Raw genomic sequence first — 13,405 nt, 5'->3', positions numbered from 1 at the left:
TTTGTGTGTGTGTGTGAGAAAATGGCTGTGCTCTAGGCCCCAATATTATCTTTGAGAACATTTCCTAATAAAATCAATCAAGGTTTTTTGTGGTGCTTTATACTGTATTATCTGTGTTTGCCACTGGGACAACGTGAAAATGATTGTTCAAGGACAACTGCTTCTCTAAGACGCTTTGAAAATTGTCAGAAAAATAAAAGCACCTAAGAATATATTTAACACGAAATGCATAGGATCAGCACTAAAAAGTTAAAATAAAACTCTAATGATTACTGAAGAGCAATGACCCCAATAATGAAAACCTTAGAGCTTGATTAAAGAAAAATCCGAAAAGAATTTGAAAAAACTGAAGCTTATGCATTGTTCTTCAACAGGATGACTCAACACTATGAATATGTCCATTCTTTTTATATTAATCTATAAATCTATTGTGTCCTCAACAACAACAAAACACTTGAAGAGAATGTGAATAAGTATTCTCAAGTTCATGCGGAAGAGTGAATGTTTAAGAGCAGCCAAGATTATTCTGCCAAAGAATATTGATTTGGGAAGTGGGGTGGCAAGAAGCAGTATTCAAGTGCCCAGCTACAATTAAAGCGGTGTCACGCTGGGACAAGGAAGCAAACTACATTATCATGTAGTGGAGAGACTGCAGGTAAAGTGAGGATTTATAGCCTCGTGATGTGTCATAAGGAGGCACTGCATGTCAGAGAGGCAGAGAATGCTGCAGATCATTTAGTTCTGGATCAACTGGTAGGTTGGGAGGAAAAGTTAAGAGTCGCTACCTCATTTCTTACATGAAAATAAGCTACAGAGGTTAAATGTAAAAAGCAATATCAAAGAAGAACTAGAAGAACATATAGTATTTGATCTTGGGTTGGGGAAACCATACGAAGCATGCAAGGAAAGGAGGGGGAAAAACCCTGTTAGATTTAATTAGTAAGAATTGAAGTTTCCCACAAATACTCTCAATATGATTTGAAGGCAACTGACAGATCAGATTTGCAACCAATGTGACAAAAGAATTAGCCTCTTATATACTTACATTACTTACAAATCATTCAAAGAAAGGGAAACATTTCAACAAAATGGGCAAAGGACACGAATAGGCTAGGTAATTTCCAGTGGAACAATTACAAGAACAATATGGCTAATGAACATTTTTTTTAAAAAACCCTCAAAAAATGCAAACTAAAATAATGAACTTCCATTTGAAATCCAACAAATTGGCAAAGATAAAATAAAATAATAGAACCCAGTGATGGTAGAGACAGGAGGAATGAGCCCTCTAAAGCATTACTCATGATAACAGCAAGAAGTTAGAGGGTAAAGGAAACAGCACATTTCCTTTGATTTGAAATTCCACAGTAAGGATCTAGTTAAGGAAACAATTAAGAAAGTAAATCAGATTTTGTCTACGAAAATACCCACCTCATTTATTTATTTTAAAGACTTTATTTTTAAGTGATCTCTACACCCAATGTGAGGCTTGAGCTCGCAGTCCTGAGATCAAGGGTCGCAGACTCCACAACTGAGCCAGCCAGGCATCCCTATACCACTTTTTCATATCTGTGAAAAACCTGCCTATCAACGAGGTCTTATTATGTACAAGAATTACAGCATACTCATATGATGTAACACAATGCATCATTAAATGTTATAGAGGAATACTTAATGACACAGAAAAGTGTGTGTAACATTATTTAAATAATAAAGAACTTCACAGGACTGTAAGATTCTAATTATGTTTTAAAAAAGAAATACACAATAGTAATATATATGTACAGAACAAAGTGGAATGATATACAGCAGATGTTAAAACTGCTAGCTCTGGGCAGTGGGATTACAGATAATTTAATTTTCTTTTGTTTACATTTTTTTTACTGTTTATTTATTTTTGAGAGAGAGAGTGAGCAAGAGTGGGGGAGGGGCAGAGAGAGAAGGGGACAGAGGATGCGTCGCGGGCTCTGTGCTGACAGCCCAATGTGAGGCCCGAACTCACAAACCATGGGATCGTGACCTGAGCCAAAGTCGAACACTTAATGGACTGAGCCACCCAGGCGACCCAATGAATTTAATTTTCTCATTGCTCACCTGTATTTGCCAAATATTCTACAACAAAAATACGTTGTAATCAAAACCACCTACACCTTTTTAATTATACCGTTAGAAAGTTATAAAGAAACTCACCACTCTAAAGAGAATACTTCAGTTCCCATGGAACTGAAAAGACATTTGTTTCTAGCTTACACGAAGAAATATTTGCTTCCTCATGTATGCTGCAGTAGGCAATCAATGGGTTAATTAACAGGGTACTAATTTTAATCCCTTCCGCAGGAAACAAAACAAATTAACATTAGAAGCTAATTGAAATATCAATGGTTTGGGGAAAAAAATCTTACTGGCAAAACAATTAGTAACAAAAGCAATAAAAACTGTTAAGTAGTATTGACAGTCAGATTTTGAGGGATGGATTCGCTGAGCTCCTGGGGCAGAGAGGAGAAAAATGACCCCTCTCTGGAACTGAAGCTTATCTCGCTTCTCAAAAGCCAGAATCTGGACGGCGAGGTACCAAGGGAGTGGCTGGCAGCATTTTCAGGGAGCGAAGGACTCATTATGCGCCTATCTACAAGTGAACCCGTTTCCAAGCTCAACCACTCATGCCAGAAAAACTTAAAACAGCAGTGCTGTGAAGCATAGTACGCTTTCCCCAAATAGCTTAAAGCTTAATCAGGGACACTCGCTGCCCCTCGCTGTGGAGGCCACGGTGAAAACCCATCTCAGCAGATACAGCTCTAGAATCATGGAAACGTGGGCTTACTGTAAAGGCCTTGGGATGGAAGAGTGGTCAGGATCTTCTATTGACCATGAGCAGAGTGATGGGATCTGAGCTAGGCTCTAGAAGGATCGCTCAGACCACCTAGACTAAAGGGGCTGGGGTGAGACTAGTTAGAGCCCAGCACCAGAAAGTTCTCAGAAACATTAACCCAACGAAAAGACTCCTTTAGGGGCATACGGCCCTTGCTTCCCAGCCCAGTGTTCTCTTAGCTTGACCACAGATTAGTTTAAAACTCACATCTTCTTGGAGGAGATCAGGAATCTTTCATGTCTGCAGCTGAAGTTTCCACACTTCACTATCAGTAGTCACTGACACCCTCCTTTAATAATTTTTCTTACATCCCCGTATTATTGGGACTATTACAATTTTTAAAAATGGACTTACTTTAAAAACGTTAAATAGACACAGATGGGTTGACCCAACCTGGTCCTAAATCAATGAATACATTCAAAATGCTATTTGTCTCAATTACACATAAAAATAATAAAAATAGGGGTACCTGGGTGGCTCAGTCAGTTGAGCGTCTGACTCTTGAGTTTGGCTCAGGTCATGATCCCAGGGTCGTGAGTTCAAGCCCCGTGTCAGGTTCCACGCTGGGTGTTCTCTCCCTCCCTCTGCCCCTCCCCCACTCATCTTCTATCTCTCAAAAGATTATAATAAAAAAACGATTAAAACAGAGAATGTTTATGCCCCAGATAAAGTAATTTCTAACACTACTGGTGATTCACATCTCATATTCTGGGAGATGCTGTTTTAGACGAAGAATCTGGGGATGATATGACTGCTAAGGGCAGGAGGTGGGGCTGGGTTTCAGCAAACACCACAGTGAAACCATGTAAGAAGGACACAGCTTTGGACGGCCCACCTGAAGCTCTGCAGCCGAAGTCCTTGGGCGAACCGGCCAGCTTGGTATTCTTCCCCATCCATTACTGAAGGGACTGTCTCTGTGTCCTGTACAATGACAGCCATTTCACTGTCACGCTTCCCCAGCATGCTTCGGTCGTTTATGTTGGCAGAGCCTATAAGGAGAACCAGTGACATGGGACAATATTCTCGTCATAGCAGACACGGTTGGTTGTCCTCCCCACTCAATTCTTCCTTGCTAAGAAAACCTTACTTTTGTTCAGGTTATCAAGAGATGCTGAGTTTTAGGAAGAGGAGGCCCGCCCTAACCCAGGCATGAGTCTTGATCAGTCTAAGCCAGCCATGGTAATTTCATGATTTTTGCCCGTGACTGGTTTAGGAATGAGCACTTGACACGATTGTAGCCAGTGTGACATGAAGAAAAGTCTGCAGGGGCTTCTGAGAAAGTTTATCTCCTTCTTATAAACAGACACCAGCCTGGAATGTGGTCTCTTCCAGCCTTTGGATATTCTGGTTTGAATGTTGGATGAAGACATGATGCCAGGAGCTGCTGCAGCCATTTTATAACCAAGAGGGGACAAGCAGACAAGTTGAAGATAGCAGAGCAGAATGAAGAAAAACTCTGGGTCTTCAAGCCACTGAACTAGCCAACTTTCTTACCTTTTGGTGTGTAGAGTAATACATTTTCCTTATTGTCTCACACAATTCTAGCTGAGTTTTCATCTGGTGGCTCAAAGGATTCTAACTGATGTAATCATTAAGCACACAAAGAGAAAAGACACACCAGTTCAGAGTTCAGCCCAGTCAGCTTTTAGACTTAAGAATCAGACTCTGCAGGGTCTGATTACTTAACTCATGGTCATATACTTATGAATGTCAAACCCCAGAGTAGCCTCACAACTGAGAGAGTCCACTCTCAAACACGGATTATCATTAGTGGCTTTGGATTCAACATTCCCTTGCCTAACTTGTGTGGTATGCGAACAGCTTCTATCAACTTCCTTCCATGCTATTTTGAAATCCAAAGGAGCTGAGAATGTTGACTTTCACATGTGAAGGGCAAGTATTTTAATATTAGTTCAACCTGTGCTTTCTCCACTCCTCTGCTGTGTATTCAGAAACCCCAGCACGTTTTTCTGCATTCATCACTATGGATTCATGTTTTTGAATCCTTGAGATGTCCTACAAACTACAGAAGGAACCTGACCTTTTCTCTTCCTCTTCCCCTAGTCACACATGCCACTGCTTCTGCAGACACGGAGCAGAAGGGTTGGACTGAACAGGAGCAGAGGCTACCCTCTGTGATGGGGACAGTCAGGGTATAAGGTGATAGCAGCCCCGCCCTGAGACCAAATGGCAGCATGTTGTACGTGAGGAAAAGCTGGACCCTTCCTAAAGAGATTTTACTGCCATTTGCCACAATATCGTCACGTAGTTAATACGGAAATCTCTGATAACTACGGAGGTGAATGGTAGTCCCATGCGGACCCTGGGTGACAAAGAAAGGATGGAGCAAGTACTTCACAGAAATTTGGGAGCACTATGGAGCTCTGTAAGGTGGGAACCATCGACACACTTTGTTTTGTTAGCAAACAAATAGTCTTTTATGCATGTACTTACATTTTGATTTTTCTGTAAAATTTGTAGCCATATCCTTGGGCTTCACAGTTGGCCCAGCGTTAATTTGGACAGAGTCATTTAACCTTTTCCAGGTTTAATTTGATCTTTCATAAATTGAGATAATACAGATCTTGTAGGGTTCTTATGAGAACTAAGTAAGACTATGTGAAAGAATTTAGTAATCTATAAACTGCTCTACAATGTTTTTTTATGTTTGTTTATTTTGAGAGAGAGAGAGACAGAGAGAAAGCATGAGTGAGGGAGGGGCAAACAGAGAGGGAGAGAGACAGAATCCCAAGTAGGCTCTGCACGGTCAGCACAGAGTCCGACTCGGGGCTTGATCTCACGAACCGTGAGATCATGACCTGAGCTGAAATCAAGCGTCGGCCGCTTAACCGACTGAGCCACCCAGGTGCCCAAATCCATTCAATTTTTAGAGAATGACCTTTTCTAAGTCTGCTTTTTAGAAAACATTTTAAACATTGTGATATATAGCAAAATACAAAAGAATATATGCAAACATGTATGTACAAGTTAAATATGCATATATGCACAATTTAAATGTATCCATATGTAGATAATCTTTTGAGATTTGCTTCTTTCATTCAGTATTATGTCTTTGGGATTTATCTGCGTCTAATAGTAATGCATTATTTTCCTTGAGCGAGCACAGCAGGACTTATTTATTCATTCTACTGTTGATGGATGTTTTGGGTTATTTTTAGTGTTTTTCTATGATGCACAAACACTCTACATAGCGATCTGTTTCCTGTTGTGCACACGTGGGAGTTTACCAGGGCTCCATAGGAGTGGCGTCCCTGGTGCTCCAGTGTTGTCAACACCTGGATTGTCCAACTTGTACATTTTTGCCAAATGGTATTTTTAAAAGCTGTTCTTTGTGTCATATTAATGCAGATGAACGTCTTTTCCTATGTTTATGGGCCTCAGGTATGTCCTCTTCGGTGACATGCCTATACAATTCCTTTGCCCATTTTCCTTTGGATGTTTTTTCTTATTGATTTATGGTAGTATTTTGTAGGTTTTGAATATTGTGTTGCCATTATCCTTTTTTCAGTTTATGGTTTATATTTTTATTCTCTTTAATAGTGCTTTTTAATGAATAAGGTTCTGAATTTTAATGCAGTTGGGTTTACCTGCCTTTTCCTTTTTGGTTTGTGTTTTAAAAAGTGTCTTGGGGCGCCCGGGTGGCTCAGTCGGTTGAGCGTCCGACTTTGGCTCAGGTCATGGTCTTGCGGTTTGTGGGTTCGAGCCCCGCGTCGGGCTCTGTGCTGACAGCTCAGAGCCTGGAGCTTACTTCAGATTCTGTGTTTCCTCCTCTCTCTGCCTCTCCCATGTTCATGCTCTATCTCTCACTGTCTCTCAATAAGAAATAAACATTTTTTAAAAAATAAAATAAAATAAATAAAAAGTGTCTTGTTTGAGAAATTGTGGATCTTTCTATGGGAGGCAGAAAAATGGCCCCCAAAGATGACTGTGTTCTAATCCCCAAAGCCTAGGAATATGTTATGTTACACAGAAAAGGGGAATTAAGGTTGTTAATCAGCTGGCCTTAAAGCAGGGTGATGAACCTGGATTATCCAGGTGGGCCCAACACAGTCACAAGAGTATTTTTTTTTAAATTCTTTCTGTTTTTAATGTTTATTTTTGAGTGTGAGAGAGAGAGAGCATGTGTGAGTGAGGGGCAGAGAAAGAGAGGGAGACGCAGAATCCGAAGCAGGCTCCAGGTTCTGAGTTGTCAGCACAGAGCACAACGTGGGGCTCGAACCCATGAACCATGAGATCATGACCTGAGCCGAAGTCGGACGCTCAACCGACTGAGCCACCCAGGCGCCCCTCACAAGGGTCTTTAAAAGTGAAGAGGATTCAGAAGGACATGTAATTAGAGAAGTTTGGGCTGAGACTTTTGGGAACTCTCGGAGAGAAACAAAGTTGCTGCTTCCAAGGAGAGAGGAAGGGGGCCACTGACAGACTCTAGCACTGGAAAAGGCAAGGAATTAGCTTCTCTCTTGGAGCCTCCAGGAAGGAATGTAGCCCTGCTGACACCCTCATTGTAGCCCAGTGAGACCCACGTTGGACTTCTCATCTACAGAACTGTTGGGTAATAAATGACCACTAAGTTTGTAGTCATTTGTTTTAGCAGTCACAGACAACTAATTCACCAATTCTACTCTGTTTTAGCTGATTTGTTTTATCTCTCTTTTTTAAATGTTTATTCATCTTTGAGAGACAGAGAAAGACAGACTGTGAGCAGGGGAGGGGCAGAGACAGGGAGACGCAGAATCTGAAGCAGGCTCCAGGCTCTGAGCTGTCAGCACAGAGCCCAACACGGGGCTCAAACCCACAAACCGTGAGATCATGACCTGAGCCGAAGTCGGATGCTTAACCGACTGAGCCACTCCGGTGCCCCTAGCTTGTTTTAAAGGCAACCTGATTCTTCTACGGAGTCCACATGCGCTACTCAGTACTTTTTACCCACTTGTGTTCTCTGTTCTTCCAGTTCAGAATTTCTCAGCTTGGACTGCATGTGAGTGGCACCCACAAGGCTTTTAAAAATACTAGTGCCCCCCCCCAAAAAATACCTTGATGCCTGCACCCCAACCAGACCAATTAATCCTGGAATTTCCAGAAATAGGAACCAGTTTTCCCCCAGTACCCCTCCATCCCTTTATCCACTAAGGCACCTTTTTTAGGGGATCCATTTTACAGTAAATTGTAGATACGGATAAACTTCCCCCCAAATTTTATACACAGATTTTATTTGAGAGAGAATAGGGGAGAGAGAGAATCTTAAGCAGGCTCCACACTCAGTGCAGAGCCCGACACGAAGCTCGATCCCATGACCCTGGGATCGTGACCTGAGCTGAAATCAAGAGTCTCAACCGACTGAACCACCCAGGCACTCCACTGATCTGTATTTTTAAAGCCCCCCAGTCAACTCTAATGCAGCCAGGGTTGGGATCTGGGGGATTAGGCTAAGTGTAGGCAGCCGTTCAACTACACACTTTCCTCAGCCACTCTCAAGCCTGTCCTTTCAGGGCTGATACTCATTACTTCTACATAGTTTCCCACCTACCAATCTCATTGACGCCTCTGGACCCTCTGACTCCCGCTCGGCAATACCCACTCTGACGTTTCTGGTGTTAGGTAGAAAGAACACCTCCCTCCCCTCTAGACCTTGAGCCCTGTGGGGCAGTGGCATTGTTTGATTCAAGTCTTATGTCTCCCCATTGTGCTCTGTAGTGGATTACACACACACACACACACACACACACACACACACACACATATCATTTCATTTAGTCAACACGATACTCTAATTCTAGTTAAGGAGAGCCTTGTTTTGTTTAGGAAAGCAAACAAAATGTTAGTTTGGTTAAGTGCCAATATTAAGATGGATTAGAAAAGTGGACTTGGTCGCAGATTTCATGAGCAGCAGGGGCACTTAGGGCAAGGGATAATTAAAACTCCGCACAGAAGAGATCTGTAGTGCAGGAAAACAAGTATTTCCTTGTGAGGAAAATGTGAGAATAAAAATTAGATGTTTTTCTTCTGTCAATTGTTCAATAACCCTGGCGTACTTTTGCCATGTTAGAAACTTTAGCCACAGGCTACTTTAACCTCTTTTAAGCTTTTAAATACTTGCTTACCACCTGTAAGTTATTTTCAACCTAACTTCTCAAACTCCTCTCTGAGAATTTGAAATACTGTTCTCTGTGTTATGAATTTAGAGCAGCAACAAACCTGCTTCTCTTAGAGTTTCCCCTGAGACAGAGAACACAAAAGTATCTTTGGATTTTCTGTGAGGAAATCTGTTTTGCCCTTGGGGAAAGAGAAAAATCCAGCCCCTAAAGACTAGCAAGTAAGACCTCTTCAGACTCCCAAGGCCACTACTTTGGTTTCAAGAAAATGGGTAAGAATTATGTGCAAGACGGATTATTGCTAGCCTAAATAAACGGTAGCCTTGGAAAATTCACAGAACTTTCTAGAAAATAAGTCAGTTAAAAAACTCAACAAATCTATTTAATCATTAGCTCTGTTACTGCAAAGTACTCTTCATCTATACTTTTATTTAAAGTACAGCAGGCTGAAAGCCCAAATGAGCTTTAAAAGGAAAAAATGTACATCTGTCAATTTTAACTTCCAGACTTCTGAAATCTTGCTGGAGAAATCAACTGAATTTTATTTGGCTTTGTTTGTTTGTTTTTCCATTTCAGCAAACATCAGTACGCCTCCTCTCCAACTGTCATTGACAAATTTAATCTGAAAATATTCTGAGATTGACCTCTGAAGAGCAAGGCCTGAGTCGCTTGGGGAAAATAAGAGAAACCTTGTTTATTGGGGGAATGGGAAAGTCAATAAATCCCTGACGAGCTTTGATCCTAAGAGAGCAACAGACAGAAGACACAGATATTTTTCCAAATGCCCTGGGTAAGTATTAAAAGAATGTGTGTGTGTGTGTGTGTGTGTGTGTGTGTGTGTGTGTGCGTGTGTGTGTCTACACATACATATGTATCGCCACACTGTGGTCTATACATTTTCTGGTTTCAGAATTACTTTTTCTGTTTTTTCAACTCATATTCCAGAGAAGACAATCTCATTATTCCTAGATATGAAGTTTTGTTTTTTATCAGTGGAGGATAGGGATGGAAAAGGCATATTTACTGCCAAAAGATTTCAAAACACTCTACAACATTTAGTTTCTCAAAGAATAGGGAAGTACCTTATCATAGTGGAGAAAATACATTTTATACATTTTTTCCTGGAAATTTAGTTTCTTGAGTTTTTATTTAAGTTCCAGTTAGTTAACATACAGTATAATATTAGTTTCAGGTGTACAGTTTAATGACTCAACACTTCCATACATCACCCAATGCTCATGACAAGTGACTTCCTTGATCCCATCACCTATTTAACCCGTGCCCCCACCCACCTCCCCTGGGGTAATCATCAGTTTGTTCTCTACAGTTAAGAATCTGTTTCTAGGTTTGCCTCTCTGTCTCTCTGTCTCTCTCGTTTTTCCCCTTTGCTCATTTGTTTTATTTCTTAAATTCCACACATGAGTGAAATCATATGGCATTTTCTTTCTCTGATTTATTTCACTTAGTACATGTAGGTATATATATGTGTGTGTGTGTGTATACATATATATACATATATATATACATATATACACATATATATATACATGAGAGAGAGAGAGACAGAGAGCTAGCACTTATTTATATATATAAAGAATATATATATATAAAAAATATATATATAATATATATATAAATATATATATTATATATATATAAATATATATATTATATATATATATATATATATATATATATATATATATATATATATATATATATATATATATAGTACTTCTTTATCCATGCATCAGACAATGGACAGTTGGGCTGTTCATTTTCCCTCCCCATGTCTTCCCCTTCAGCCCCCAAAATCTAGGTACTTAGATTCAAAATAAAAATAAGGAAGTAATAAAGAATTAATGAGAACAACTGATTACTATACTGCTGGGTTAAACCACTGCTCTGGATACTGTAATTTGCACAATGGTTATTTAGTTGCTCTGTGCCTTTGTTTCTTCACAGATGAAAACAGAGATTATTAGAAAGGACACAAGTGAAAAAGACTGCTCCAGAAATGTTTTAGATAACATGTTACAGTCCCTCTCAACTGCAAAGGAATCTTGGGAGGAAGAGAAAGAAGGATTTTTGCATGAAGTCAACCAGCAAGCAACACAATTAGAGACCATGTACTTACCAATAATAACAGTGTTGTCATCAGCAATTAGCAACTTGCTGTGGACATAGATGAGCTCAGTGACTAGGTTTCCTTCAAGCTCTGCATGCGTTCTAAGGCCACAGAATGATATGTAATTTATCCACTGATTGCCAACTATAAAGTAAAAAAGAAAGTATTAAAATGAATATGACCTAGCTCAATAAAGGCACATTATATTTTACTGTTTTTCAAAACAAATATACTCATTAAATAGGTGGTTTAGATTGTATAGTGTGTGTGTGTGTGTGTGTGTGTGTGTGTGTGTGTATAATATCAGAACTCACCCAGGATCTATTTTTGCTATCAGAAGAATCTTGTAGTATTAATATGGATGGATACACATTAAAAAACCATACTGGAGTGTTTGCTATGAATTACTTTTTCTGAGGCCATCAAAAACATATCAAATGTGAACATGTATTTTAATGATTGGATGAGCAACTACTAACGAGTGATAATTAAAGCAGAGCCAGAGTAGATAACCAAGACATCAGTGTCACATTTGCATCTACCTTGGTTCACACTTGCTGCAGCTTAAATCAGATGCAAAAATATTAATGCCTAAACTACTGGATATAGACATAGTTTGCAGCATTTTCAACACACAGCAGCAGTTAAATTTTATAGACTTTGTGTAAACAAAAATGTTGGCAATTGAATAACACTCCTTCTAAATCATTAAAATCAGGAAATGAAAGAACCTAACGACATTTGACTTTGGAGAATTTTCTCCAGAGCAAGCAGTACCAGGTTTGTACTTTAAAATGCTGCCCTCTCATCACATGAAGGCCATTCGTGTGATAAGAAGAAATGCATTCCATACCAAGCCAACCCATAACCATTATCCTGGCATGAATGTCAGTCACACAATTTTATGGTCCTTCTCCCACACAGCAGTTGTCCTGGATAAGGAAAGTCTTATACTAAGAATAAATGGAGCAGAGCAAAACCATCACGAATTCTAATAGAAAGAGAATATAATTTTTCTCCTTTAAGAGAATCTGAAGCATTCTAACAGAAACAATGGCAGTTCATGTTCTGTTTACCGAAGTTTCCATGTATTACTGATGCTTTCTATTATCCTGTTGATGTTACTCGGTATTTCTATTAAATATGAGGGTCTCGGAAAGAAATTCATTCATAGGTTATATAGAGAGATTGGTCCATTTACAGATAACCCTTCCCTTATATATGTAAATAATATTGTAGCTTTGTTTGCCAAGAGTTGATGTGTTGATGTACTAGTACATGAGGTGTAAGAGATTCGTTCCTAAAAAGTTTCACGTTGGGGCGCCTGGGTGGCGCAGTCGGTTAGGCGTCCGACTTCAGCCAGGTCACGATCTCGCGATCCGTGAGTTCGAACCCTGCGTCGGGCTCTGGGCTGATGGCTCAGAGTCTGGAGCCTGTTTCCGATTCTGTGTCTCCCTCTCTCTCTGCCCCTCCCCCGTTCATGCTCTGTCTCTCTCTGCCCCAAAAATGAATAAACGTTGAAAAAAAAAATTAAAAAGTTTCACGTACATAAGATTTTGCGAATAAATTTCTTCCCCATTTGTTAATGTTATATTGGAAAGATGGCTCATCTAAAGCATCAACTCCTGAAACCTCTGATCCAGGAGAAAGAAGTATTTCCTCTTTTAAGCCTACCATACCCATAAAATTCCTGGAAAATATTTCTAACATAACACCTAATATATTATTTTACATTCATTTAATCCTCCATTTCTTCTACTCTTATGGAGGTCTTATACATTTTTGTACCCCTATCATTGCATAGTGCTAAAGGAAGGTGAATAAATGAGTGAATGGATAAATGGATAAATGGACAGTCAGGTGACAGCTAATATTTTAGCTTTTGGTATCGCCAATTTGTTTTCCTGAAGCTGGCTCATGATCTAAAATTTTAAGATATAAAGCAGGTTTTTAAAGGAATCATGGAGAAAATTCCTTGCTAGAGTAAATAAGGTTTTGCAGTAACTTCCCATAAAAAATCCACATTAAGCTATATGGTAGGCCAATGGTTCTCAGTGTGCATAAAGACTGCCTCTGTGAGGACCTCTCAGAAATGGAATCTGGAAACCCTCCCCAGAGGTTCTGAGTCAGTAGAAATCTCTAATCCAATAAGTGCCTTAGGGGATATCATTCTTTTGGGGGGTTTTGTTTTGGTTTTGGGGGGATATCCTTCTCTGAATGACACTGTTGCAGAGCTGTGGCATTTATGGATTTAACACTAGTGGTACACATTCAGAAAATGATACACCATGCCAA

At 39.8% G+C, this 13,405-nt stretch overlaps 1 protein-coding gene and 1 long non-coding RNA gene across 9 annotated transcripts in view; one reads left to right on the top strand and one right to left on the bottom strand.

Annotated features, from left to right (window-relative positions):
* PLD1 (phospholipase D1) overlaps positions 1–13,405 on the bottom strand; it is a 209,934-nt gene that overhangs the window by 11,693 nt on the left and 184,836 nt on the right. For all 8 annotated transcript variants that reach the window (XM_023260401.2, XM_019840111.3, XM_045037268.1 and 5 more), the window contains 2 exons: positions 11,120–11,254; positions 3,705–3,858 (listed from right to left, as the gene is read on the bottom strand). In XM_023260401.2, coding sequence (XP_023116169.2) covers positions 3,705–3,858; positions 11,120–11,254 — 289 coding nt within the window. The remainder of the gene's footprint in view (positions 1–3,704; positions 3,859–11,119; positions 11,255–13,405) is intronic.
* Positions 9,558–11,483, top strand: LOC123380030. Its single transcript, XR_006585255.1, has 2 exons — positions 9,558–9,772; positions 10,948–11,483. It is a non-coding gene; the product is annotated as an uncharacterized LOC123380030 (long non-coding RNA).

The sequence above is a fragment of the Felis catus genome, chromosome C2, assembly GCF_018350175.1.
Source record: "Felis catus isolate Fca126 chromosome C2, F.catus_Fca126_mat1.0, whole genome shotgun sequence".
In the NCBI taxonomy this organism is placed as follows: domain Eukaryota; kingdom Metazoa; phylum Chordata; class Mammalia; order Carnivora; family Felidae; genus Felis; species Felis catus.
This window is presented reverse-complemented; position numbering and strand designations above follow the sequence as displayed.